The sequence below is a fragment of the Pieris rapae genome, chromosome 6 (genome assembly GCF_905147795.1).
Source record: "Pieris rapae chromosome 6, ilPieRapa1.1, whole genome shotgun sequence".
Classification (NCBI taxonomy): Eukaryota; Metazoa; Arthropoda; class Insecta; order Lepidoptera; family Pieridae; genus Pieris; species Pieris rapae.
In genome coordinates, this window is record NC_059514.1 from 8,380,273 (window position 1) to 8,405,863 (window position 25,591).

At 33.3% G+C, this 25,591-nt stretch overlaps 1 protein-coding gene and 1 non-coding gene across 2 annotated transcripts; one reads left to right on the forward strand and one right to left on the reverse strand.

Moving 5' to 3' along the window:
- The first annotated feature begins 336 nt into the window (after positions 1-336).
- Positions 337-25,319, forward strand: LOC110992916 (cilia- and flagella-associated protein 61-like). The gene is made up of 30 exons (XM_045628702.1): positions 337-482; positions 993-1,127; positions 1,356-1,516; positions 1,797-1,941; positions 2,540-2,675; positions 10,234-10,388; positions 10,654-10,729; positions 10,965-11,173; positions 11,756-11,946; positions 12,779-12,890; positions 13,406-13,517; positions 13,745-13,821; positions 14,229-14,405; positions 14,921-14,999; positions 15,394-15,519; positions 16,043-16,155; positions 16,582-16,713; positions 17,265-17,459; positions 17,698-17,832; positions 18,326-18,486; positions 19,323-19,507; positions 20,161-20,356; positions 20,740-20,909; positions 22,028-22,134; positions 22,834-22,896; positions 23,358-23,493; positions 23,776-23,949; positions 24,226-24,339; positions 24,570-24,665; positions 25,164-25,319. Exons 1-30 carry the CDS (start codon positions 337-339, stop codon positions 25,317-25,319), a joined length of 4,170 nt encoding a protein of 1,389 aa, XP_045484658.1.
- Trnar-acg lies at positions 21,125-21,197 on the reverse strand. The gene has a single exon. It is a non-coding gene; the product is annotated as a tRNA-Arg (tRNA).
- Positions 25,320-25,591: the final 272 nt, after the last annotated feature.

Sequence of the window (25,591 nt, forward strand, 5' to 3'; positions counted from 1 at the left end):
TATAGTTTGGTGCATCTGTAATATTGAAAGTCAAAGCGACGGGAAATTGTTCTAATGGAAAATATGACAAGACCAGCAGTGTCTATGAAAATAGTTTGGGACCACAGATAGCTAGTCTAAAGTGGATTTTGTTTTATTCGAATATGGTGTGTGATAGTTCTGAAAGGGGGGTGAAACGAATTCAAACATTCTTTTTAATTCCTTTAAATAAATTCTCGTTATCACAGATCATCGATAGGTACAGCTTATTTCAGTTTGTTAGAAAAAAACTTGTCAAAAAGTATATTTCTGTCAGAATAACAAGAATCTTCTACAAATTGGCCAAATATATAGGAAATGGTTTCTCGTATAATTCGGGCGTTGCCTTTAGGAAGTGTGCGGTTAGCAGGACCTGATGATGTTCCTGCTATTATGACTTTGGTCAACGAATCGATGTCTCTGAATTTTCGTATTACTTGTCCTGCGGATTTAAACTATCTACTGTAAGTATATATATACCAGACATTAATTTGAATACATGAAATAATAAAATATAATCTTTATTAAGATTGGTAAGTATCAGATTTTATAATATTATATTAGGTAATTTTATCGGCATGTCGCAATGGCATGATTGGTTCTCTTTTTCGAATCCATTACGACTTCTGTGACGAGTCTTTTTACATAATTCACAGAAAATAAATTTTCTGTAACATTTTATTATGATTTATAATACGAATTAGGGCATCAAAATCCGTACAGCACGCTTTTTCACATCATATTTCCATCATGAAATTAGTTGCAAGAAACTAATTTCACCAAAATACGCGCATATCGATACTCATTTGCATTCATGAAATTATTTCATGCTTTATGAAAATATTAAATTACACGTTAAACTTTTGGTAATACTAATGTTACGAAATTAATTACATGCCACTAATTTCTTAATGTAATTCTGGATTTAATAGAAATATTATTATAGCGTTATTATTTATATTGTATTATTTCAGGAAAAATTGTGTTTTAACTATTTGCCAGTTAGATATAAACGGAACAATAGTAGGTGCACTAGCTCTAAAGGATCATCCTCTGGTGCCTTCTGTCAACCCCGCCGCGTGGGAAGATTTTGTATGGAGTAAATATAAGTATGGTTTTTGTTGCCAAAGATAATTTCAAGCAAGTTTGAATTGGTTAAAAAGCTAAACCTTGTTAAAAACGCTTAAATTATTTTTGTACTTATTCCTTTCTTTATTTATAAACGGTCTTATCAAAAAACCATGTATTGTATTTAATTAAATAATAAAAGACAAGTTACGGATATAAAATAATAAACAAACTTAATTTTATAATTTAAACACCAAATCGTATTCCAGGTATGTAGAACTAAATTCACGGAATACAATATTCCTGCACCTGCTGTGTTGGAATCCAATTTATGCGCGAGAACTTGTTGATAATATGCTTAAGTCTGTATTCATGCATGATCCTTACCTACAGTACATTGCCATGATGAGAACCATTATTGAACATCCACGTAAGACTTCTTTTCTCTTCTTTTTTCTATATTAATAGCGTTCTATGTTGGCGTTCGCGGTCTGATTTTTTGGTCTCTTTTCTATACATTTAAGAATCTGTTTTCTGATGTTAACATGCAGTTAATATCAGAAACCAATATTTACATTACAGATTATTTTTGGCGCTCGCAATCAAAATTGATTGCATCAATACTTAAATTTAAAATAACTTTAAAGGCAATCATCGTTATTGTTCTCTATACCAATTAAAAATAAAAAAACGTTTAAAATTGTTTTCAGTGTTAGTACCAGGACAGTCGCGTTCTGAGGCATCATTCAGACGGGTTCAAGCGTTGGAGCGAGGTGTTCCTGGAGACCAGCTCCCGACGCTGTTAGTTGCTGAGAGGGGGGACGTCAGTCCTAGACTTAAGATTCGACGAGCAGTGTTAGTATTTTTTATTTGGAAAGCTCAAAATTCGCCCATTAAAATTAAATTAAACACTACCGACACCTGTCAAATATTATGCCTGTGCTAAAACATTGCCCTAGAAATGTTTATCATCAAGGAGGAAATTCTTTTGTGTGAATCGCATCTTTACCTAATTATTCGCGAGGCGGGTATAAGATAGCTTAAATTTTATATCTATAGAAGCGCCCGCCTCAGTTTTTGCGCGGCACTGTTTTTTTTTGGCACAATTCATTAATTATACGTAAACATTTATGGGTCCTTCAAGAAAAGAGTGCACCAATTCCAATACCAAAACGCACTCGCGAGCCCTCTGGCATTGAGAGTGTCCATAGGCCCCGGTATCACTTAACATCAGGTGAGCCCCCTGCCCGTTTGCCCCCTGTTCTATAAAAAAAAACAATATAAATTTTCATGAAGTTTCTATTTAGAATTTTTACGAGAATAAATAAATTACGGTAATTTAAACATGAATAAACAATGGTTTCATACGTTTCTAAGACAAATTCATTGATTCTTGTGAGTTTTGAAATTACAATTACGGTGTGTTTTCTTTTTTCCAAATTGGATGTTTCAGTGAAGCGGATAATGATGATATAGTGCCTATCATAGAACAACATTCTGTTCGACTTCGTCAGTTGTACGGAGATTTTTACGTGAGCGAGCTTATATCAAGACATCCTGAATCAGAGAGGGCTTTGCTTGTGTGTGAGGTAAAAAGTGCAGTCTAAATCACTATTAAACCACTTCTTAGAACACCCATAAAAACTTTTAATTTGTTATCATAGAAAATATTTAAATATAAAATATGTACCACAAATAACGGTTCGGTGGCCGTCGATACATAATCTTATACTAAAATAAGTCCTGAGTACATACCTCGTACTGCTCTTTAGTCAGCCGTAAGGATATGGAGAAATTGTTAGTTTGGGAACAAAGAGAACTTAGACTGATGCTGTACCTTGCCTTACAACAATAGTTCACGAACACACACAAAACACTCACTATAAACGTCTAAGTGGAGGACGTAACTATTGACAAGAAATTAACAAAACAGTATGTATAAAAATGCATCTAGCGTTACCCAAGTAAATCTCAACAAACACTAAACAAATAATGTGTGGATCGGCCGAGTAAAAATATTTGCGATCACCCTCATGACCCTCTTAAAATATTATAGAAAAAAATATTTATTTCGAACACCAGATTATATATCACTACATAGTATAAAACAAAGTCGCTTTCTCTGTCCCTATGTCTCTTTGTATGTTTAAATCCTTGAAAATACGCAACGGATTTTGATGCGGTTTTATAGTGGAAAAGTACTGTTATTTTTGAGGTTTCATCTTATGTGTAATATATAATATGTCGTAAATAATTACGTTTTTTCCGCTTACATTGCAAACGCAGGCTGAACCCTACGAGTTTTATCGAAATTATGTAATAAGTATTGTACACATTGAAAAGGTCTACAGAAAAGTCCATGATGGTATATGTCTATCTCTTATGGATAACCCACAATAATTTTTTTTTGTCATTTACTTTTTACGACAAATAATGGCTAATTTTCGAAGCGATTTTGACCAATACAGCATTAATCCTTAACCAATTAAATACCTTGAATACATTGTTCATTTAATATAGATCTATACAGCCCATTACAGCTTACTTCCTCTTCCCTCCGGACCTCAGCTCTGAGTTAACGTGCCACTGTACCTTTAACTATTTAATTAAATATTAAAATAATACTTTTGTAAAATAATATTCAAACAGTAAAATAGGAGTGCATCAATTGCAAGGAGGTGATTCGAGCGCTCAAACACAAGAATTAGGTGAGAGAACCACTCCCGCGACGGGGATCTACTTAATCTGGACGGAAAATAATTTAATATGAAATCGTCGATCACGTCCAATCTATGAAGACCCCTTACGACACTATTATTGCTAATACTGCCTTGTAACTCCTGGTCGCCTGGTACTTGTGAATCTTAACTACGCGACGAAGTGCTGAATACGTCACGTCGTGACGTCACTCTGAACAATTTATAAGACCTACTGGTAACTTTTGCACCCCTGGTATATCTGCGCTGTAAAGAAGTATCCGTTACAACTACGCTTCGCTGATTTTTGATTATAAACCATTTGAGGCTTCTAGTTTCCTAGTACAGCGATCGGGCAAAGCACTGAGCAAGTCGGCACTTAACTCAAAATAATCACGTGACCTACCTAAACGCTCTTGTTGATATGAACATGTCCTTAGAGAAGTCATCATCTGAGCCTGAATTGTCTGTGACTCCGACTAACTTTGCTGTCACGCGCATCAAGAGAAGGAGAGAGGAGGATAGCATTGGAATGGCTGAATTATCCACTTTTAGAGACGAAATGATGAAATCAATGGCTGCCCACTTCGCCAAATCGGACAAGAAAATTTGTCAAATGGTTTCGAGTCTCAAAGAGGTGCAAGAATCCAATCGTGGAATTGTGGACTCAATCTCTCTCCTTACAGAGCAGAATAAACTATTACAAGACAAAATTTTGTCCCTGGAATCACAAAGAAGAGAGGATAATGAGTACATATCACTGCTTGAGAATAAAATTGAGGACTTACAAATGTCAAACCGCAAAGCAAACTTTGAACTGAAAAACGTGCCACGTAAAAATAATGAATCTAAAGAAGACCTGATTGAGATGGTGGTTCAGCTCTCTAACACTGTGGGCTGTGAAATCACAAAAAAAGACATAAAAGACATTTACAGAGTCCGCGGAAAGACGGATAGTTTCAAAAACACACCGATTATTGTTGAAACTGGTTCGACTTTGACAAAGAGTGAACTTATGAAAATGTGTAAATTATTCAATATAAAACACAAGTCCAAGCTCACTGCCAAACATTTAGGTTTCCGTAAGGATGAGGATGTTCCTATTTTTATTTCCGAAAATTTGACGAGTAAAGGAGCTCGACTTCATTTCCTGGCACGTGACCTTGTGAAGAGCAAAAATTACAAGTTTTGCTGGACTGCATATGGCAAAGTTTATGTCAGAAGAGACGAAAATTCTCAAATCATCAACATCAAGTCTGAAGCTCAATGTACCCAACTCATGAATGCGCAATGACTAGTTATTAATGTGATAATAATACGTAAGTTGTCGCCTTGTCAATCTGAATTTCAGCTTAACTCTTTGTACACTCACTTAACTATAAGATTTTTTGATTTATGTAACACACATTCACACACACCATACTACACCGATTTACCCACACACAAACTCTATTACACACGCGCCCATTTTCTCTATACCAACTCTATAAAATCAGTAATAATAATAACTAACTACTATTTACAGCTTAACTACTCTGAAATCCTAAACAAAAAGTCATCTTTGGTAAAGACTGCAAACTGTTTATCACTCAAATATGGCTCTTAACACGATAGCTGACCTAGATAACATGGAAATAGCCTCTGCAATTAAATGCGATCCAGAAGAAATATGTAGCTACCTCCCAATTAAAAAACATGACATGACAATTATATCCCAAAACATAGTAAGTGTGTATAGCAAAATGGATGACCTTAAAATAACTTTAGCATCTATTGATTTTAGACCAGATTTGATAATTTTAACAGAATGCAGACTACAAAAAGACAAGCCAATTCCACATCTTGACAATTTTTATTCGCATTTTACCCATGATCAACTTAATCAAAATGATGGAGTTGTAGCTTTCATAAATGACATACATAGAGCTAATACTAAAGAAATCAAGCTTGATGATGCGTCGTGCCTTCAAATTGATCTACAGGACCACATTGTACTTGGCATTTACAGGTCTCCATCAACTACTAATGTTATTCCTTTTGTAAATTCGCTGTGTTCACACTTAGAAACTATTAAAAGCCACAAAAATATCACAATAACTGGAGACATTAATATAAATCTAATAGTCACTGAAAATGAAACAGCTCTTAAAAGGAAAAACAGACACTACTACCTCAATATGTTAGTGTCTTTAGGTATTATGCCTGGACACATGTTGCCGACGAGGCTACATAACTGTTTAGACCACTTTATGATAAAGTTAGATAGGAGTACAACTATTGCACGAATTGCTGTCGTAAACACCACTATTACCGACCACGCCATGATTGTTATGCTCCTGTCAAATCTTAAGACTAGTTCTAATGTGTCCAAATATGCTACAAAAACTGACTACAATAAAGCTCTACTTAGTTTAGCCGAGAAAAACTTATCTGAGCTAATGTTTTGTAATGACCCACATTTACTCATTGACCTTCTCACAAATGCTGTATCTGAGTCTTTACAAGCAAACACTAAAACTATAACTATTCCAAATAGCAAAAGAACCATAAAACCGTGGATAACTCCAGGTTTACTACGCTGCATACGAAATAGAAATAAACAACAAAAACAGTTAAGAAATGATCCTGATAATGATGTCTTAAAAATTACTTACAGACGCTATCGTAATTACTGCAATAATCTTATTAAAAAAATCAAAAGATCATATGAAAGACGACTTTTGGAAATTTCTGCTAAAAACTCAAAAAGTCTTTGGAAGACTATAAATAGTATTACTTACTCTAAACTACCCAAAGCCGATAACACACAATTACTTAGCTTAAAACAATCAACTTCACAGTCTTTAAATTTTGTCAATGAATATTTTTCTAACATTGGAAGTGATTTAGCCAATAAAATAACAACACCACCTATGCCTAACACATTAAGTGCTGATTATTTAAATTTAAAAAATAGACTACCGGACTCTTTTGCTCTATTAGATACGGATTTTGAAGAAACAGAGTTAACGATAATGAATTTAAAGAGTACAAGTGCTTCAGGTTATGATGCTATTCCCACTAGCTTTATAAAACTTGCTAAAAATGAATTAGTTCCTGTGCTGACTCATTTTATAAATCTTTGCATTAATCAAGGTGTATTTCCCATTGCCTTGAAAAAGGCTATTGTGACACCAGTTTACAAGGGAGGGGACAGAGACGATGTTGGCAACTTTAGACCAATATCAGTACTTACAGTTTTTGCTAAAATATTAGAAAAAATTATCAATAAAAGACTGATCAACTATCTTAATAAATTCAACATCATATCTGACCATCAGTTTGGATTTAGACAAAACAAATCAACGGAAGACGCTGTTCTAGCTCTAAGTACATTAATTGTTGAACAACTTGACAAAGGAAACAAATGTCTCACAGCTTTCCTAGATTTAAAAAAGGCGTTTGACACCGTGTCTGTCCCGATTCTTGTAAAAAAACTGGAATACATAGGTATAAGAGGTATACCTCTAGCTCTTTTTAAAGATTATTTATCTGATAGGCAACAGTGTGTCAAAGTAGATAATAAGGTGAGTCAGTATTGTAACATATCTTTTGGAGTGCCCCAAGGAAGCGTACTTGGGCCTACACTGTTTCTCATCTATATTAACGATTTACTAATGTCTCAACTTAAAAATGCAAACTTTTTCTCATATGCGGATGATACCGCTATAGTTTTTACGGGTAAGACTTGGAAATCTATAGTTAGCGACACTCAAGCAGGACTCTCTCAAGTTGATCTTTGGTTAAGCCACAATCTACTGACCCTAAACACGCAAAAGACGAAGTATTTATGCCATACTATAAATAAATCCACTCAACCTCCTCCAGATCTAAAAATATACATACATAAATATAACTGTCAATCCCTGGAAAACTGCTCTTGTCCCACAATTGAAAAAGTTTTCTCTATAAAATATCTTGGTATACACTTAGATCAGCACTTAACGTGGTATGTACATCTTGAGGCAATAGGTAATAGAGTAAGGAAACTTATCTGGATCTTTAAAAACCTACGGCACGTGGCATCCAAGCTTCTGCTAAATTCAATTTACTTGGCTCTTGCGCAATCAATCATAATTTATTGTATTACGGTATGGGGCAGTGCCGCAAGAACCAAGTTTTTGGATGTAGAAAGATCACAGAGGGCTCTTCTAAAAGTTGCCTACTTTAAACCTAGACTGTACTCCACTGAGAAATTGTATAAAGATTGTGACCTGTTGTCGATTAGAAAACTATATGTTCTTCATGCAACACTCAGAAAACATAGTTCCATTATTCCTGATCCCGCCCATCTTTTGAAAAGAAGAAAAGATGCAGTTGTCATGTTGACCAGTTTTTCGAGCAGTTTTGCTGGGCGTCAATATAAAATACAAGCAGAGCATCTGTATAAAGTGGTAAATGGAAGGCTTAGTATCTACATGCTAAATAAACATGATGTTAAACATAGGGTGACTGAATGGTTAAAGTCATTAGATTATGCTGAAGTTGAGGATCTTTTGATGTACCCTAGGTAAAGCTGCACGCACCGCACTGTTACCTACACACACACACACACACACAAATACACACACACACACACACACCACACATTTCTTTCATTTCATGAATCACAGAAATCACAACTACATGGTACGAAAATCTTTTTGCTATGGAAGAGCGTGGCCTTCTAACACAGGTGTTTTTACACTTAATTGAGGGTCGCAACCATGGAATGTTTTTTTTTGTACCGTTTTTGAAGAAATAAAATATTTTTCATTTCATTTTTTTCATTTTTCACTTAGCAGCGATCGAACGCTTTATTTTCATTTTGTTTTCGTGTATTTTCGTAAATCTTCGTGTATTTTCGTAAGAAATGACTGTTTTCATATGGCATTTATTGAGACTGGAATGTCTGACCATAGGCAACTTTCTTAATACTTCTTTTATAATATAGGTCATGAGCATACCCTACATACACACCTTCACGTACTTACCCTCACTAACACACCATCACCTACAGATGGATCGTATACCTACAGGTTACAACATAAATTACCAGCAAATCGATATATTGAATGTGATAAACAAAAACTGTGATATCTTTTACTAATAATGGCTTTGTTTGTTCCTTTATATTCAATATATACCTATTATAATCTATCAATAAGTCAATCTTAGATAGAACTTATAAACTAGAATTTAGTATGAATTTGTGATTTGTAAAATTGTGCTTTATGTTTATATTTGAATGTGTATTCCGTTTTAGCTTTTGTGTATAAAATAATTATTTGGATATTGTTTGATGAGTAGCTGTAGGAATACTTTAATAAAATAAATAAATAAATCACACAACACAGCCAAATAACGTATCACTCAGTTAAATGTATTGAATATTTTTCATTGTTTTGTTGCCTTTTGTAAAAGTTAAACCTTTTTGTATGTAAATATCATGTGTATGGAATACATATCTCTCTGAATATATTTTCTTTGTATTTATTACGAAAGTTAATTTATCATCAAATCAACATTATTTAAAGCACAATTATTTATAGGCTTCAGTTATCGTTCGTTTAATGAAAATTAAAGTAACCCCAAAGTTTACACGAACCAAAATAGTTGGGCGCATGCGGTTCTAACAATGGCTTTAAGTTGTATTCAGAGAATTAGTCCGGTCTCGCCAGACTCACCACTTAGTTACAATTTGCGACGATATTCATTCACTCATGTTATCCTGGTAAGTGTGCCGAATTTGTGAAAGTTTCTTTCATTCATCTTAACCCCTCAATTGGCACCATTTAGATACTTTTAAATTCTAAAAGATATTATTGTTATCAGAACCTATCATCTATCGATGTATAATATAATATAATATAATATAATATAATATAATATAATATAATATAATATAATATAATATAATATAATATAATATAATATAATATAATATAATATAATATAATATAATATAATATAATATAATATAATATAATATAATATAATATAATATAATATAATATAATATAGTATAATATTATTTTATAAGTAAAATTCTCGTGTCGCGGTGTTTGTGGTTAAACTCATCCGAAACGGCTTGACCGATTCTCATGAAATTTTGTGTGCATATTGGGTATGTCTGAGAATCAGACAACATCTTTTTTTCATCCCCCTAAATGTTAAGTCTACCCCTAATTATTTTTTTTAATTTTTAGATAATTTTTTATTTTTTTATCAACTGTTTCAACAGCATTAAAAAATACATACAACCCTAAATTTTCAACCCTCTATGGCATACCTCTACATGGCAAAACAATGTTTGCCAGGTCAGCTAGTTTATTATATAAACTAAATCTTATTACACCGTTTAGTTAATTAGTTAAAAGATAATTGGATTGATACATTTCTTGAATAATCGTGCTAGTCTCGTGTATTTTAGCATAAAGAAATGGCAGTTGGTGTAATGTGCCTCAACACTGAAATAAATTTTGAGGAGCTGGAGGAGAGTTTTGATCTATCACCATTTGCCGGTCTGCGGCGTTTAGAACGCATCATAAAGCCTAGAGATAAAACCGTAGAGGGTTCAACTGTCAGGTCTGTATCTGTCAAAATTCCCGTCATAGTTTTATAAATTTTGACTAGAGAATATGTAGTCCTACATTGTATTATATCCTATCCTATTCTTAATAGAATAGGTATATTGCGTACTTAGTATCTATAAACTACTAATTACTCTTTAAATACTTTTGTTACTATAGTTAAGAGAAACTTTTCATACCATAACCAAGGCAAGATTTATATTTTGACTGGTTTTATAGGTAAGGAAGCTTTTTCTTTATATAAATTTCACATATTACAGCCTCTTAGAATCAAAAGATGATCCCCAAAAGGAATCGTCCTTTACAAGCGTAATGGCTAGAGAAACTAAATCCAGGGTATGTAATAACTATATTTTTGATACACATTACTCTGAATATTTACTAATACTATTATAAAACATTGTAAAATATTTTAAAAGATTCCTCCATCAAAACAGTAAAGGATTTCGGAACATCAGTGATTCACTAAAAACTTATTAATTATAAATATATTTGGCCATGGTTCACATTAACTTTTCTCAATATTGTGTCGCGGAGGAGTTTGGGTAATTAAATTGCTTGTCATACAAAGGTAACTTGGGTATACGGTGGTGACGAATTCTCCAAGTTCAAAGAACAAGAAGTGAGGGCACCACGCCCATCACAACCCGGCGTGTTCAGCCAACTCGACGTATTGAATCTCTTTCTCGAAGAGCCAGAGGAAATGGAATATGATATCGTCAATATAGACCCAGACTTAATAAAAGTACCGAAGTACTTCTATGATAAAGTTGGTGACAGGTATGGTTGGTATTAAGGTTTAATCGTAATTATGGATTTAAGTAGTATTGATGGCCATGCCATGTTTTTTATTTTTATTTTTTATTTTTATTATTTATATGTAATATGTGGCAAACGGGCAAAAGGTTCAACTTATCTTAAGTGATACCTCCCATGGACACTCACATTGCCAGAAGGCTAGCAAGTCCGTTGCCGGGCTTTCAAAAATTGGTACGCTCTTTTCCTGAAGGACCCTAAGTCGAATTGGTTCGGAAATACTTCAGTGGGCAGCTGGTTCTATATGGCGATTGGCGGTGGTGAGCGTCAAAAACTGCCTTAGAAAACGTTTAGTTGGACGACGGACGTCGAGGTGATACGCATGGTATTTTGTATTTTGCCTTGACGTCCGATAATGAAACTTAGTTGTTGGTATTAGACCGACCAATTCCTCTGAACACTCTCCATTGTAAGTGCGAGAGAAAATGCAGAGAGACCCCGCATCTCTACGTAAGTTATGAGGGATCCCTCTGACTGAGTTTGACTTTTAGATGTAAAAACATCTTAAAGTCAAACTCATTCTTATCCGGTACACTCTTGACACAGCGGTCCTGATAGCTATGTAGGAGTGGTGTTAGAAGGCAGATGTAAAACGCTTCATGACGCGGACGTGAAACTCATTCAAAATAACTATTGTATTGATTATTTTCTCAGCCAAGATGACAAATCAAAAGTTCGTCGCAGGGAATCCTTCTTTGACAATAAATATCTTGATAAGGACGTAGGAAAAAGGACATGTAAGTGTATTTACTTATTTATAAGTAATGTTGCAGCTATACATACATATTATAAATGAAAACAGTTATAGACATAGACATAACATTTATTACAAACAAAGACCCATTGCCACATCACTACATAGTATAAAACAAAGTCGCTTTCTCTCTCCCTATGTCCCTTTGTATGCTTAAATCTTTGAAAGTACGCAACGGATTTTGATGCGGTATTTTAATAGATAGAGTGATTCATGAGGAAGGTTTATATGTATAATAACATCCATTAAGTAGTGGAAAAGTACTGTTATTTTTGAGGTTTCTAATGTGATGTCGTAAATAATTACATTTTTTCCGCTTACATTGCATACGCAGGCTGAACCCTACGAGTTTTATCAAAATAATGTACTAAGTATTGTACACATTAAAAAGGTCTACAGAAAAGTCCGAAATCGTATATGTCTATCTCTTATGGATAACCCACATTTTTATATACAACGTTCACAGATTTTCTGTAGTGTATTTAGTATCAGCATTGCACCCGTGCGTAGCCGGGGCGGGTCGCTAGTAAAATATAAATTAAAAAAAACTCAATATAATTATGTACATGAAATGTACATGCAATTGTTGCATATTCAAGTTCAAAATTTAATTTTGTTAAAAATAAGAACTAAATAAAACTGTGACATTTACATGTCACAGTTTTATTTCATTTCTACAACTGAGACGATTGTATTGATGATTTGGAAGTCTGGATCGCTATTTAGAGTTTGAGATATTAACGAGTCTGTGATAATTTTTCTTTATGATCCTTGCTTTAATAGTACATTAGTTTATAAAATTATTTATCTTATAGCCGATTTCCCCGTGATATTACCAGCGAAGCCTCCAGAGCCAACACGCTTTGTAGGACCACCTAATGCCTTTCTATTGGAGTTGTTTGCTATGCGCCATGATTATGATGAACGGTAAATAAATTCCCAGACCATATGAATAAAGTTTTTTCTAGTATAGTCACAGAAATAATATGTAATAAAAAAATTAGTGGCGCTACGATATTTTAAGGTCTGGGCCTCAGATTTACAAATCTGTTTCGTGATCCTCATGTGCGTGACACACGCCATGGACTTTTTGGCTCCAAGGCAAGCCGGTTTCCTCACGATGTTTTCCTTCACCGTTCAAGCGAATGTTAAATGTGCACATAAGTAGAAAGAACGTGCATTGGTCCAAGCCGGGGAGCTTACTTACGACCTGAGAAATGAGTCGCACGCTGAAACTGCTAAGAAACACTGCTCTCAAATAATAGATGTTAAAAACTTCAATATTAATAAATATGTATATCCAAAACACAATAATATACACGTAATCCCCTGTCAAATACATTTTCCTAGATAAAGAATCCGATCGAGCTAAATAATATTTATTTGATGGCTTTATTTCTTTGGCTTTTGAAAATCCTCTTAAAAATCGTAATTTATTGCAGATATGGTTTTGATATGTTGGAAGTGGCGTTTGAGCTATTTCCAGATAGAGATTATTGCATCGTCTGTTTGCCGACTAACCATACATGCTTCCCGCTTCTGGAACATTTTACTGTGAGTTTTTTGTTCATGTAATTTTTGAGACTAGGTCCATCTGTTGAACGGTCATCGTAGTAAGAGAAACCAAATGTCGTCTACCTTTAATTTTTATTACCCAACTACCTTAGTTACTACTATTTAAGTTTGCAGTGTTTTAGTTACCCTTAATATTTTATGAAATAACACTGTTAAAAAAATATTTTTGTATTGCGTGTCAGAAGATTTTCGGCATTTTTTTTCAGCTAGTAACACCGTTCAACTATCGGATGAGGTTTATCAATGAGACACTATACGTGGTTCACATAAATTCTGTTAGAGGGTGAGTCTATTTTTAGTTTCAATTAAATTGTTACGAAAGCTATTTATATATTTTCTTAGAATTTTGTTATCTGTATAGATCAAAACAGCCTTAATTAAAAAAAATATCTAGAATCAGATATATTCTAAATAGGGTTTTATGAAAAATGTTATTGAATTAAATATTTTTTTAGTTGAGTTTTTAACCACTAAAAAATAAGTACCTACGTAGGTACGTATGTACGTAGGCAAAGGCCGCGGGGCAAAGCGCTGGTAGCCATAACAGCTGCACTGATGGAAGCTATAGATTGAAAAAAAAAAAACAGAGAAATGTCATTAACACCTTACAGCGACACGACCTAAAGTTATGAAAAATACGACTGAAAAGATCCTACGTAGATAGCAAAAACCAATATTTTACATTTTTAGGGATGTGAGAGTACGTCCAGCTGAACTATACGATGCTATTAGTATGAATGACATTCTGGAGAATTCGCCAAGAAAGAAAGAAATTTTGGAATTGTTTCACGATAGTTTTGATATTCCCTCGTTGTCATCTTTTTCTCTTCTCAGTCAGAATCAGCCGATTGGCTTGGTCATACTGGGGTAAGAAATAACTAGGTCTAGGTGTGTGATTAATAGCGTTAAGAATGTGTAATGTGTGTAGTGTAAAGAATGCTCAGCGCTGATTGAGGTTTTTCTTTCAAAAGTAATTTAAAGCATTCTTTGATACTCAATACTTTCTTCACTGTAAGTGTTTTTCGGTTATCTGTAGGACTATGATCCCCTGATTCCAATTAGCGTCACTACCTCTTCTTGAGCATTGTCAACGGCGTTAAAACCTTTCAGGTCTGGTCCCCAGATTTCTTTATTTGTTCCGTGATCATTTTAATAGACGAGTAGGTAATCAACCTTCTGTGCCTGACACACACTGTCGACGTGGTAGGTCTAACGCATGCCTCACGATGTTCATCATACAGAGGTACACATGTTTCATGTTCAAGAGTAAGTTTTTTCGACTTCGCGCTAACATTTGTCATTGGTAGTTCATAGCTTTCTCTTCTCTTCAAACAACTTTTTTAAACACGAAAATAGTAATACTACATACAATTTTGTTTTAGACCTCTAGAAGATACAACAATTATAAGAGCACAATATGACTTGGACCCTGAACCTTTTAAGTATGGTACTGATGCCGCGGTATGTAATTAATACAGCGCGTAGCTTTTGCTACATCGTCAAATCGAAAACATTTCCTTATGACAAACAGGAGTAATTTTGAACATATTCTAAGTTCGCAATCGAGTATGGGCACGTCGACACGTACCCGTGCGTTGACTGTACGCAAATATTTGATATTGTACGCTTCAGTCAGTCGACATTTAAAAAACAAGCATTAGTTCCATACGTCAGCAACAATGTGTCGCATAATTCAGCACTGGTGTAATCGCACCTTAAGTCTCAATTATGAATTTTTATTATGTAACGATGTCTATTACGAAAAACTAAATGCGAAGTTGGTCCTCCTTTCGATACCCTCCGAAACTTCGGCTTTCGATTTCGATCTGTCGTCTAACATCGTACATTTTTTTAGGTTTTGGCGGGTATAATGAGCCCAATAATGGAGCCACACGGCCGTTGGTATTTACGTGACTTAATCAGATATACAAAATATACTACGCTGTTTTACGCTTGTCGTCTTTTTGCTAAAGGAGAAGCGGTTGGTAATTTTATATGTAGCTTTTTGTTCATATGACAAAGTAGTGTTAGTTTGAACATGCGCCTCAGAACTGTGAGGTCGAATCACAGCTAGAATAGATTTCCTTTATATGTGCTCAATGAACAATAGCTCGTACGATGCCTAGTAAAAAAGCCCTCTACTTGCGAACTTGTAGTAGGTAAATGTAAATTTAGAATCAATTTAACATAATTTCTGTTGAAGTTCATAAGTATACTTGTATACCTTTATGAATAAAGTTATTTTGAGTTGTAATGTAAGGCTCAGAACTAGAGGTTGTAGCGCAACTGTTTTAAATTTATTTTGGTTCGTATGAATTTGAAACATTTTAGTTAGCATGACTCAGACATAGCATATAAGTAAATACTTTTGAATAAAGAATATTGCCATTGATTTGCGTTTAGCCGAACTTAGTAATATTATCTGTGCAAATGTCACTGTCTAAGATCAGAATGTAAAATGTACAATTTGTTTTTTCATTAATTTATTTTTTAATTAAATTCAGAGTCCTAACAGACATTTAATGTCTCTATCGAGTCACATGAAACCGGTGTTACCTCGACAATTCTTCCCCACTGTTAGAGGAAATAAAGATCTTGAAGTGATCTTTAAACCCATGTAAGATTTTAGTGTTTTTGTATATGGTTCCTATAGACACGTTTTTGCGTATATTTCATTCGAAGGTTTTAGTAGGTAACTTCTGTTTTACTTGAAATACTATACTCAGAACCTCCTTAAAATACAATGAGCTTTTACCCCAAAACCAGAAACGACAATGATTCATATCAGAATAAATGGTGATGAATTATGGGATGTACTAGTATTCAAAGAAATATTCGTATTCTAAACTAGAATATACTTAAAATATTTCACTACACGTGAATATATCATTAGTAGAATACAACAACACTGATAAATTTTTATTAATAACACTTATATATTACTATTATTATTATCGAATAAAATAGTATTGAGAATAAAAGCTACTTAATTTTTTGCCATATTTGGTGCAAATGAATTATATAACTTGTTCATCGATTTCAGGGCCACACCTTTTGCCTTGTGGACATTAGAACGTCCGTTGACAAGTATGCCCAAAGTGTACGTTAACAATAGTATAGTGGTTGTGGGCGCCAGTCGTACGGGCTTATCATTTATTGAATCTCTAGTTATGGGGTAAGTCACATTCGATGAGGATGTAAGACGTAATTTAATGTTTAATACGAAACCTGTTTCATCTGGACGTCACCTTTTTTAAACATAATGCTATTCTAGGTTATGACTTTAGTCTTAGGACTTGTATTCCGGAACGTCAAACTTAATCAAGTTTTCAAATTCTTTATGAAGTTTGAAATATTTGACAGCTGTCAAGACGAGATTGTGACTTGACATACGAATTAGAATTTAGGTAAGAAGGATGGCAAGACGATTCCAAGCATGTGTTGCACCTGTCTATGGGCAGCATTAAGAACTTTATAACTGAAGACCTTGATCCTGTTCATTTCCCTCTTGTAAAAAACTATTTACTGGTTATAATTATTTGGAGATATAAATGAGAGTTTAAGCGCCGAAGAACCGACCAAAACCCTATCTATTTTATAGATATAATTAATAAACTATCGAAAATCTTAGAAGCGAAAATGTGTAAAAAAGTTTTTCAGTGACATTCGTCAGCGTAATTATTTGTCTTATATTAAAATATATACAGCAATAATGCTTTATTTCAGTTCCAGTGCTCAGTACCTAACATTCACCAACATAACCCTGGTCTCTGAGCACGGTCTTCCAACAGTTCCAGACTGTCTGAAAGCAGCCGAAATCTGCGTACCGCGTGACGGTAGATACACAGACAGATATATAAAAAGCATGCCTTTTTACTATTATGTCGATGTTTTATCCGGACTTATGGTTAAAATTGATAGGTGATAATTAATATTCTACTCTAATAATTTATACTCTTCCTTTGCATCCATACAATAACATTTTCGAAAGCTAGAATTTCCATACAATTTTTAGAGTTTTATTTCTATACAAACTAAACAGATGAATATATGTATTTTTATTGATATCCATCTGTTTAGTTCCGAAACTTGAACATCGTGAACATTCTATTAGGCTATTTTGAAAATGTAATCTCATCACTCATAATAATATTGGTAGGAAAAAGAAATGCATTCATCTAAAGGACGGTGGTATGAAGTTCTTTGATGAGCTGGTGCTGGTATGTGGGCAGCAGTTTCAGCATCCTGATTACTTGAAGGAATCTCCAGGCAAAGACACAGCCAAAGAAACTGGGTAACATTGTCTTGTACATAAACGAATTACTACTTTATTCTTCAGCTACGATTAGCTGAAGGAAAAAACGTACCACTTCTTAAAAGGCCGGCAACGCACTCGCAAGCTTTGGCATTGTGTCTATAGACTGAGGGTATCACTTAACATCCCGCAACAATTGCCCGTTTGTTTCCTGTTAAATATATAAACAATAAATAATCCAAAAATGATTTGTTTTGATTAGTTGCAAATTACGAAGGACAAAACATTACTCTGATATTTCGTTAGTATAGTTTCTAAATGAATAAATCAGTAAAACTATTTAGAATATAATACCTCATACCTAGTTTCGCAAAAGCTTTACTTATACAATTGCAATAAGATACCCATCATTATGCTGGTTTCGACAGTTGATACTTAACTTTACTATTTGATTTACATCCAACAAAAAGTTGTCCGTATATTGCAAGCTTATTTTGTTTATTATGAACTATATTAAAAACTCTTCATTAAGGCCAGTGAAGTTCTGCGATCGTATTTTAATGGATGACGTCAAATACCAACCTGATAGGGTTCCACCACCACCAGAATTGCCTGAAAATGTGATGCTTATCAATTCCCTGGACCAAGCGAATTGCTGTCTTAAAAAACTGTTGAAACTTATAAAGGAAACTAGTTAGTTTTTTTTGTTTAAGTAATTATTAAATAGATATTTTTTCTTCGAAATATTACGATGTTCGATTGACATATGCATAAAATCGATGGTATAATTTACCTTAAGCTAAAAATACTTTCATAAAATACAGAGTATATGAACTGATGATTTTTTAACTAATAAATACATCAGTAGCGGTACGTCTTTAGGTCTAGGATTTTCAGATTTCTGCATGTGTTTCATGATCATTGGTAATTCTAATTGGCCAGTAGGTGTTCAGCCTCCTGTGCCTGACACATGTCATTGACTTTTTGGACTACTAATGTACGGAAAACATGTTTTTTTTAAACTCAACTTACTTAGGGTCTGTTTCACAATGTACATATAAGTTCTACATAAGTTCCAAATAAGCTGTTTAGTACTTATTGGTAGGATCAACAGAAATGTTGCGTGTCACGACTGTAAGATAGCGCTATTCGTCATGAAACGCTTTCTTATTCGGAACTTTTTTTTTTTATATTATGGCCCGCACGGTTTGTGCATTGTGGCCCAGGGTCAAAACAGGGAAACGGGTAAAAAAATAAACGTATCGGATGGAACGGAGTTAAGGAAAGGAAAATAATCTATAAAATAAAAGATCAATTCTTATAGAGATAGATATAAAAGGAGTGTAAGAAAATATATATTCGGAACTTTTATCTTCCAAATAATATCTTGCATAGCTATTTGGTACTTTATCCATACATTGTGAAACAGACCCTTAATGTAAAATCTGTAGTAGTTTGGATCCTGGCGGTAACACGAAATTTGGTAGGTTTTTACAATAGTAAAGACCAAAAAATTCAATATCTTTTAGAACATCAAGATAATCGTTTGAGTGAAGATAACAAAATTGTCGTATACGGAGACTGCGTAGAATCATATACATGTATCGCAGCATTGTTGGAATTGGGTATAAGTACTAAAACAATTGCATTCGTGGAACCATTTCCTCCTGATGACAGTAGAAAAATGAGAGTTAATTGTTTTAATAATGAAACGGTATGTTTTTGTAAACTAGATACAGTAGAGTAGGTGAATTTACAGTTTGCAGACTTATAATTTCATTTATGAGTGTCTTGTATTGTTAAGTTGAATATATTGGTACTTTATAAAAATCTGTTGACTTGAATATGCTACTGTATGTATTTTGGTTATCTAAGTTTCTTTCTCAGTTCTTTCATATGTTGACTATATAAGTATATCCTTTAGCTGTTGTATAATATATAAAATAATAATAATATATTTCATAGATTAGATTCTTTAAATTATTAATTATCTATTAACGAATATTTCATTTAATTTGTTTAATAGTCTTTAATAAAAGAGCGTACCAATTCTTAAACGGCCAGAAACGCACTCGCGATATCATTTAATATCAGGTGATACTGCTGGTTTGCCCCGTTTTATAAAAAAACGAGTCTAACTACATATAACCAATTTATCACATACATAAATACCAAATATAAATTATTATTCATCTAAGATAAAGAGAAGTATAATGTTGCGGGTTAGCATATGTTAGTGACAACCTTACAGCAAGACACTTAAGCTTACCGTTTCTGAAATAAACTTGAAACGTCGAATTATGTCAATAAAGTAATAAAATAGGGTTGACTACGGCTTCTATAATCTATAGGCTTTTGTCATTTAAGATCGATGGTCGAGTACAATTATCTTTGAAAAAGTTAAACATCCAAGTGTTTAGAAAAACCTATTTGTATGGATGGATGCAGAAAGGAGAAAGGGTGGAAACTATACGACTTATATCACCTCTAACGGCGTTACATTTACCTTGCTTTGCCTTGTTTTATTATGGGCTTAAAGCTATCGATGTTTATGCGTTTAAAGGTATTTAAATCGTGTACTATTTGTGTCAAGTTTTAATTCATAAAAACTACTCTGGCACAGTTTAAAAAATCTTTTGTCTCTGTCTGCCAAATTTTATATAGGTACTCTGTGATGGTATAAATGGAAAATAATTCATTAGATATAAAACCTATTTTATACTACCTAGAACGATCTTTCTTTATCTAAATATTAGTTTGTATAAATTGTATGGAGTATTTGTCAATAACCGTTATTGACTTCGTTAAAAATACCTAATATTTTCCAAATAAGTTATGACTTACAGGTCTATGTTACACCAAAAAAATTATTGAAATTAATACCTTTGGTCAGAATTGTTGCCCATGAAAGCTACTATATAATATATATGGGACATTTTTTGACAGCAATAAATGAATGCGGCCTAGTATACGATGGAGGTTTAGTAGTAGGACCCAATTTCGATACGAATGATCCTCACGTATTTGCGGCTGGCCCTTGTGTGAGGTATTCAAGGAAACTGTATGCAAATAATAGATTGCATAAATATTATACTTCAGAGGATGTCGGAGAAGCAGTAAGTATTGTAATAATTTAATTTATTATGCGTTTTAATTATAAAACATTTTACTTTGAATCGTATTAAAATTACAAATATTTTTATAATAGTTTTGCTAACTAAATTAAAGATATTGTATAAGTTTAAAGTGTGTTGTGTTACGTCCGATGTATCTCATAATTAAAAAAGAATAAAAAAATTGTAAATGTTACAATTTGTTATAAAAATGTACGCGACCCTGCCAGGATTCGAACCTGGAATCTTCTGATCCGTAGTCAGACGCGTTATCCGTTGCGCCACAGGGCCTATATCAAAAAGTTCTAATTATACTATCGAATTATATGGTAGCTTTTCTGTATAAATCTAGTTCCTATTCCACACGTTGAAACTTAATCTAATGCCCGCGGGTATCTAAACTATGCATTCACTTTCTATAGAAAGTTTTGGATATAAAGTAAATAGTATCTTGAATAACGTATTATTTATGCAAATGTATTACATATAACTCGGTGTTTTAGTGTATAATTAATATCCCATTTTTGTTTTGAATAAAATTTTAACACTTGCACAATTATTATATATTATATTATATAAATCAAGTGGAAAGAGAATAATGAAGAATAAAGCAATATTTTTTTAGTAAATAAATAAACATTACGCACTAAATTTGAATGCATTTAGCAAAGGTCGTATATTCATTCTAGAGATTATTATTAGTTGTGGTCTGATCACGTTTAAATATAACTATTAATTTTTAACTATTAAGTTTATATACCTGCGCCTCCTATAGTTGTTATGTATTGTGTTGCACTATGCTTTTCAATCTAAAAAATATATGTTTAAATAAGTCTCAATTATTTTTCATGGATTCGTTATAATTTAGAAAAAAAATTCTCAGTGGACAAGATAAGCATGTGACTTAAGGATTCACTTGTATTGCTAAGAATTCCATTGCAAGAATATTCGTTATTTAAATATTTATAGGTGTACCACTACTTTTGTAGAAGGCAATTTTCCTGTAAAAGATGTTAAGTAAAATTTCAATGGCGCATTTCGGGGTATGTCGTCATACTGATTCTAGCGGTAGACGGTAGATGTCGCTACATAGAGCTTGATTACATATTTTTTTATTATAGATGGCTCGTTTATTTCTCCGCAAACTGGACCCATTCATGACAGGTGTTCACGAAGAGGAGTCTCCCACATCTGAAACTATATCGCGCTTTAGCTCCAATCTTCTTCCGTTAGTCTTGCTTGCCTTTAATTAATGACCGTAGTGATTGGCTAGTAATAACTGGCTGATCTTTATATTTCGAATGGTGAAATTATTTCTAGATTTGAAACTCAAATCTCAGGTCGCCATACATATAGCCCGAAGAGTCTCGGCATCACTTGTAAAGAAAAATCATTGAAACAGACACAATTCGTCTATTATAATAGATTACCTGACTTCACAATCAAGCCAGCCTTCTAGTATTATATTTTCATGACAAGCCCTCCATTAGCCGTAGCTGACTTAGCATAATGTGGGGTTATGTCAGTCCGTTTCGGTATAAAAAAGAATATAAGCCATACCGAAAGTTGGTTCCAGTTGTATTCAGTTTTAGTTAAATAGAAATAATAATAACTTGTATAAAGTATTATTCCTTTAAAAAATCCAATGGCTTTTATATGAGGTTTATTTATTATTATTTTTTTTTAATTTTACAGGAGGTAGACAAGCACACCTGATGTTAAGTGACACCGCCGCCCATGGACACTCGCACTGCCAGAAGACTCGCAAGCGAAGCATGCTATTGCAATAACATTAATTACCTGAAATTAGTTGAAACATTTATCAATATACATATTTGTGTTTAGAATTGTCATTTTGAGCCGGTACCTATTTTTTATACTAAGGTAGAATGTAGACCTAACTTAATATATAAGTATTGTTTTTCAGATTTAAAGACTCTCACGCTAGTGTCGCTAGTGCTTTACGACTTTCAATGAGTGCCATCAGAGGGTATGTGTGAAGACGATAATCTAGAAATTTCTTCAAATTTCCGTTTTAAATTAGTTTAAAATTTAAAGGCGTAATTTCTTTAAATTACTTGAGAGGGCATTGCCTTTTTTTAAATAGACTACTAAAATTATACATAATAATAGGCATATTTAAAATAATATTAGAAGCTGATTTCTCGTTTAATTACTACTTGGTTGCTGTGAAGTATATTATTTTTTCCTGTTATTTTTAATTATATATACAAATATATTCAGGTCCTACAGAGTGGACCGTAAGAGAGATAATTTTGCGAACATTTAGAATATACTTTACTTGTTAGTTATTACTGATGCAACATAGATAGCGCTATTATCAAATTGATGTAATTTCTTGTCGTTTAAGCAATTAATAACGAAAGTTTACTATCTAAATAGTTATACTTTTTTAATTTGTTAATTGTTATATTATTAATTTATTGTTAGACGTTGGCAGCCGGTACCTAAATTCGATGCCCCGCTAGCACAAACAGCAACTCTACCCGGGCCGTTGTATTATCTTATACTAAGAAAACCCGGCCCCGAAGTACCTATGGCTGTGCAGATGACATTGCCTCATCAAGTAAATAGCTTCATTTTTAGTACCATTTATGTGGCTTAGTATTTTACATGTGACAATCTGGATCTAAGATCGATTTGGACAAAACCTGTTTCATTTGGGAAGACATCATCCATGGATAATCAAAAATGCTAAGTGAAGCAGAAGAAAAATTTCTAATAAGTTTTTGTTTTAAAGTACTTAAGCATCAATTACTTTTGTCTTGTTTACTTATTTTATTTAAAAATGTACAAACAAGTAAAAGGTCTCAACATTAAACGAATAAAAATCTAACAATATTTACAGGGTCACACATTAATAACAGATAAAAATGAGAATTATTTTCGCCTTCAAATAAACGCATTGCATACAATTGAATCGATCACCTGTTTGTCAAAGAAACGATTTGCTTCAGACAACTTTATTATGTTGTATGGAAAACATGAGTCGTATTTCAACAATTTGCTCGCTAGATTCGAGGTTTGTTTATTTAAATAAATCTTAATTCTAATACTAATCATATAAAGAGGTAATATTTGTAACGAATAAGTTAAACATTACTGAATCGAATTCAAAAATTCTTAGTTCATTTTTTTTATATGGAAGTGGACAAAATGGCGGGAGTCTCAAATGATACCGCTCATGAACAGCTCCAGAAGGATAACAAATGCGTTGCAAGCCTTTTAAGATTATCTTTTTAAGCCTTTAATGTATGCCGTAACAGTAAATAATTGGGTTTATCGATTCTTTATTTAGTTGAACCTGATTGAAGACTTCTATGATTTCTTCACGAAGCCGTGGATCTCGGCTTTGTATCAAGAATCATTCCACGGTCTTATGATGGAAATGGACGACCATGGAATCAAAACGGTAAGACGTTTCGACAACGTAAAAACAGAGGCGATTTTTAAACCAAATATATGCTATGTTTTAGCTATTGTGATTCCAAACTCAAAACATTTTTGTTATTACATATTAATGTTTCTACCACTATCAACAGTAATGGACGATTTATGAATTTAAACGTCTCACGTTCTTAAAAGTGACACTTTAATTTAATTTAGTTTGAGATTTTTTTAAAAAAGGAACACAAAATTCAGGTCCACGATGTGCTGAAGACGAAATATAACGAGTATCTTGAAGCCAACCTTGACTTGTCAACGTGTATGGTTACTTGCGCTGGGGATAGGCTAAAGGTAAAAATATTTACCATTTTCTATATATTATTTTGTAATGAATTGGTATTTTGTATTAAAAAGTTACATTGTCCATTTGAGGTGATCAAATAAACGAAACGATAGTTTTTCTATGTATTGGATAATTGCTATGTCATAATGTTATTTAATCCTTGGCAAAACATGACATGTAAAGTGCATTTAAAGAACACACATAAGTTAGGATTTTAAATAAAAGAATATTTCTTCCAACATTGATTTTGTTCTCTTTGGATTAGAGACTCTTGATCTTCAGAAAAATATCAGTTGGCGCCTGGTGAATTGTCCCCAGAGCTATATTTCCCTCGCTTAATAAATAAGTGTACAGCAAGAAAATGCTACCAGCATTCAAGGTCACATGTTGCAATAGGGACCAAACTGTTTCAAGTATATATTCATACATAGTTAATTTGTCTTTGGTGATAGAATGATAGAACTTATCGAATTATCACTTTAATATTGTGTAAAATCATTCCCTAGGAGTGCGGTCAGAACGCTTGGTTACGTCACGAGGCCGACGTGTTCTGGCGATCGATAGACGGCGAACACATTGTCGGCTCGCACCTCGCGGCCTATCTGCGACGGAACAATGTCACAAACCCACAATACGCGATGCCCAAAGCTGAATATATTTGAATATAATAAATGATTGAATTTTGTGTCCAGTGTTTTATTTAAAAAATGATTTAATCTTAGTAAATCAAATGCGATTTGCAAACCTAACTTAGGCTACGTTCTAGTCCTTGCGATTCCAAACAAAAAATATTTTTGTTATATTATTTGTGTTGTTACGCAATCTATGTTCCCAAACCATATATATCTATGTATAATCATTTTAACATCCCATGAAGACCAAGTTCTTCATTACTGTTACTTTTTATCACTAAAGTTTGGGTAAAGAAATAAAA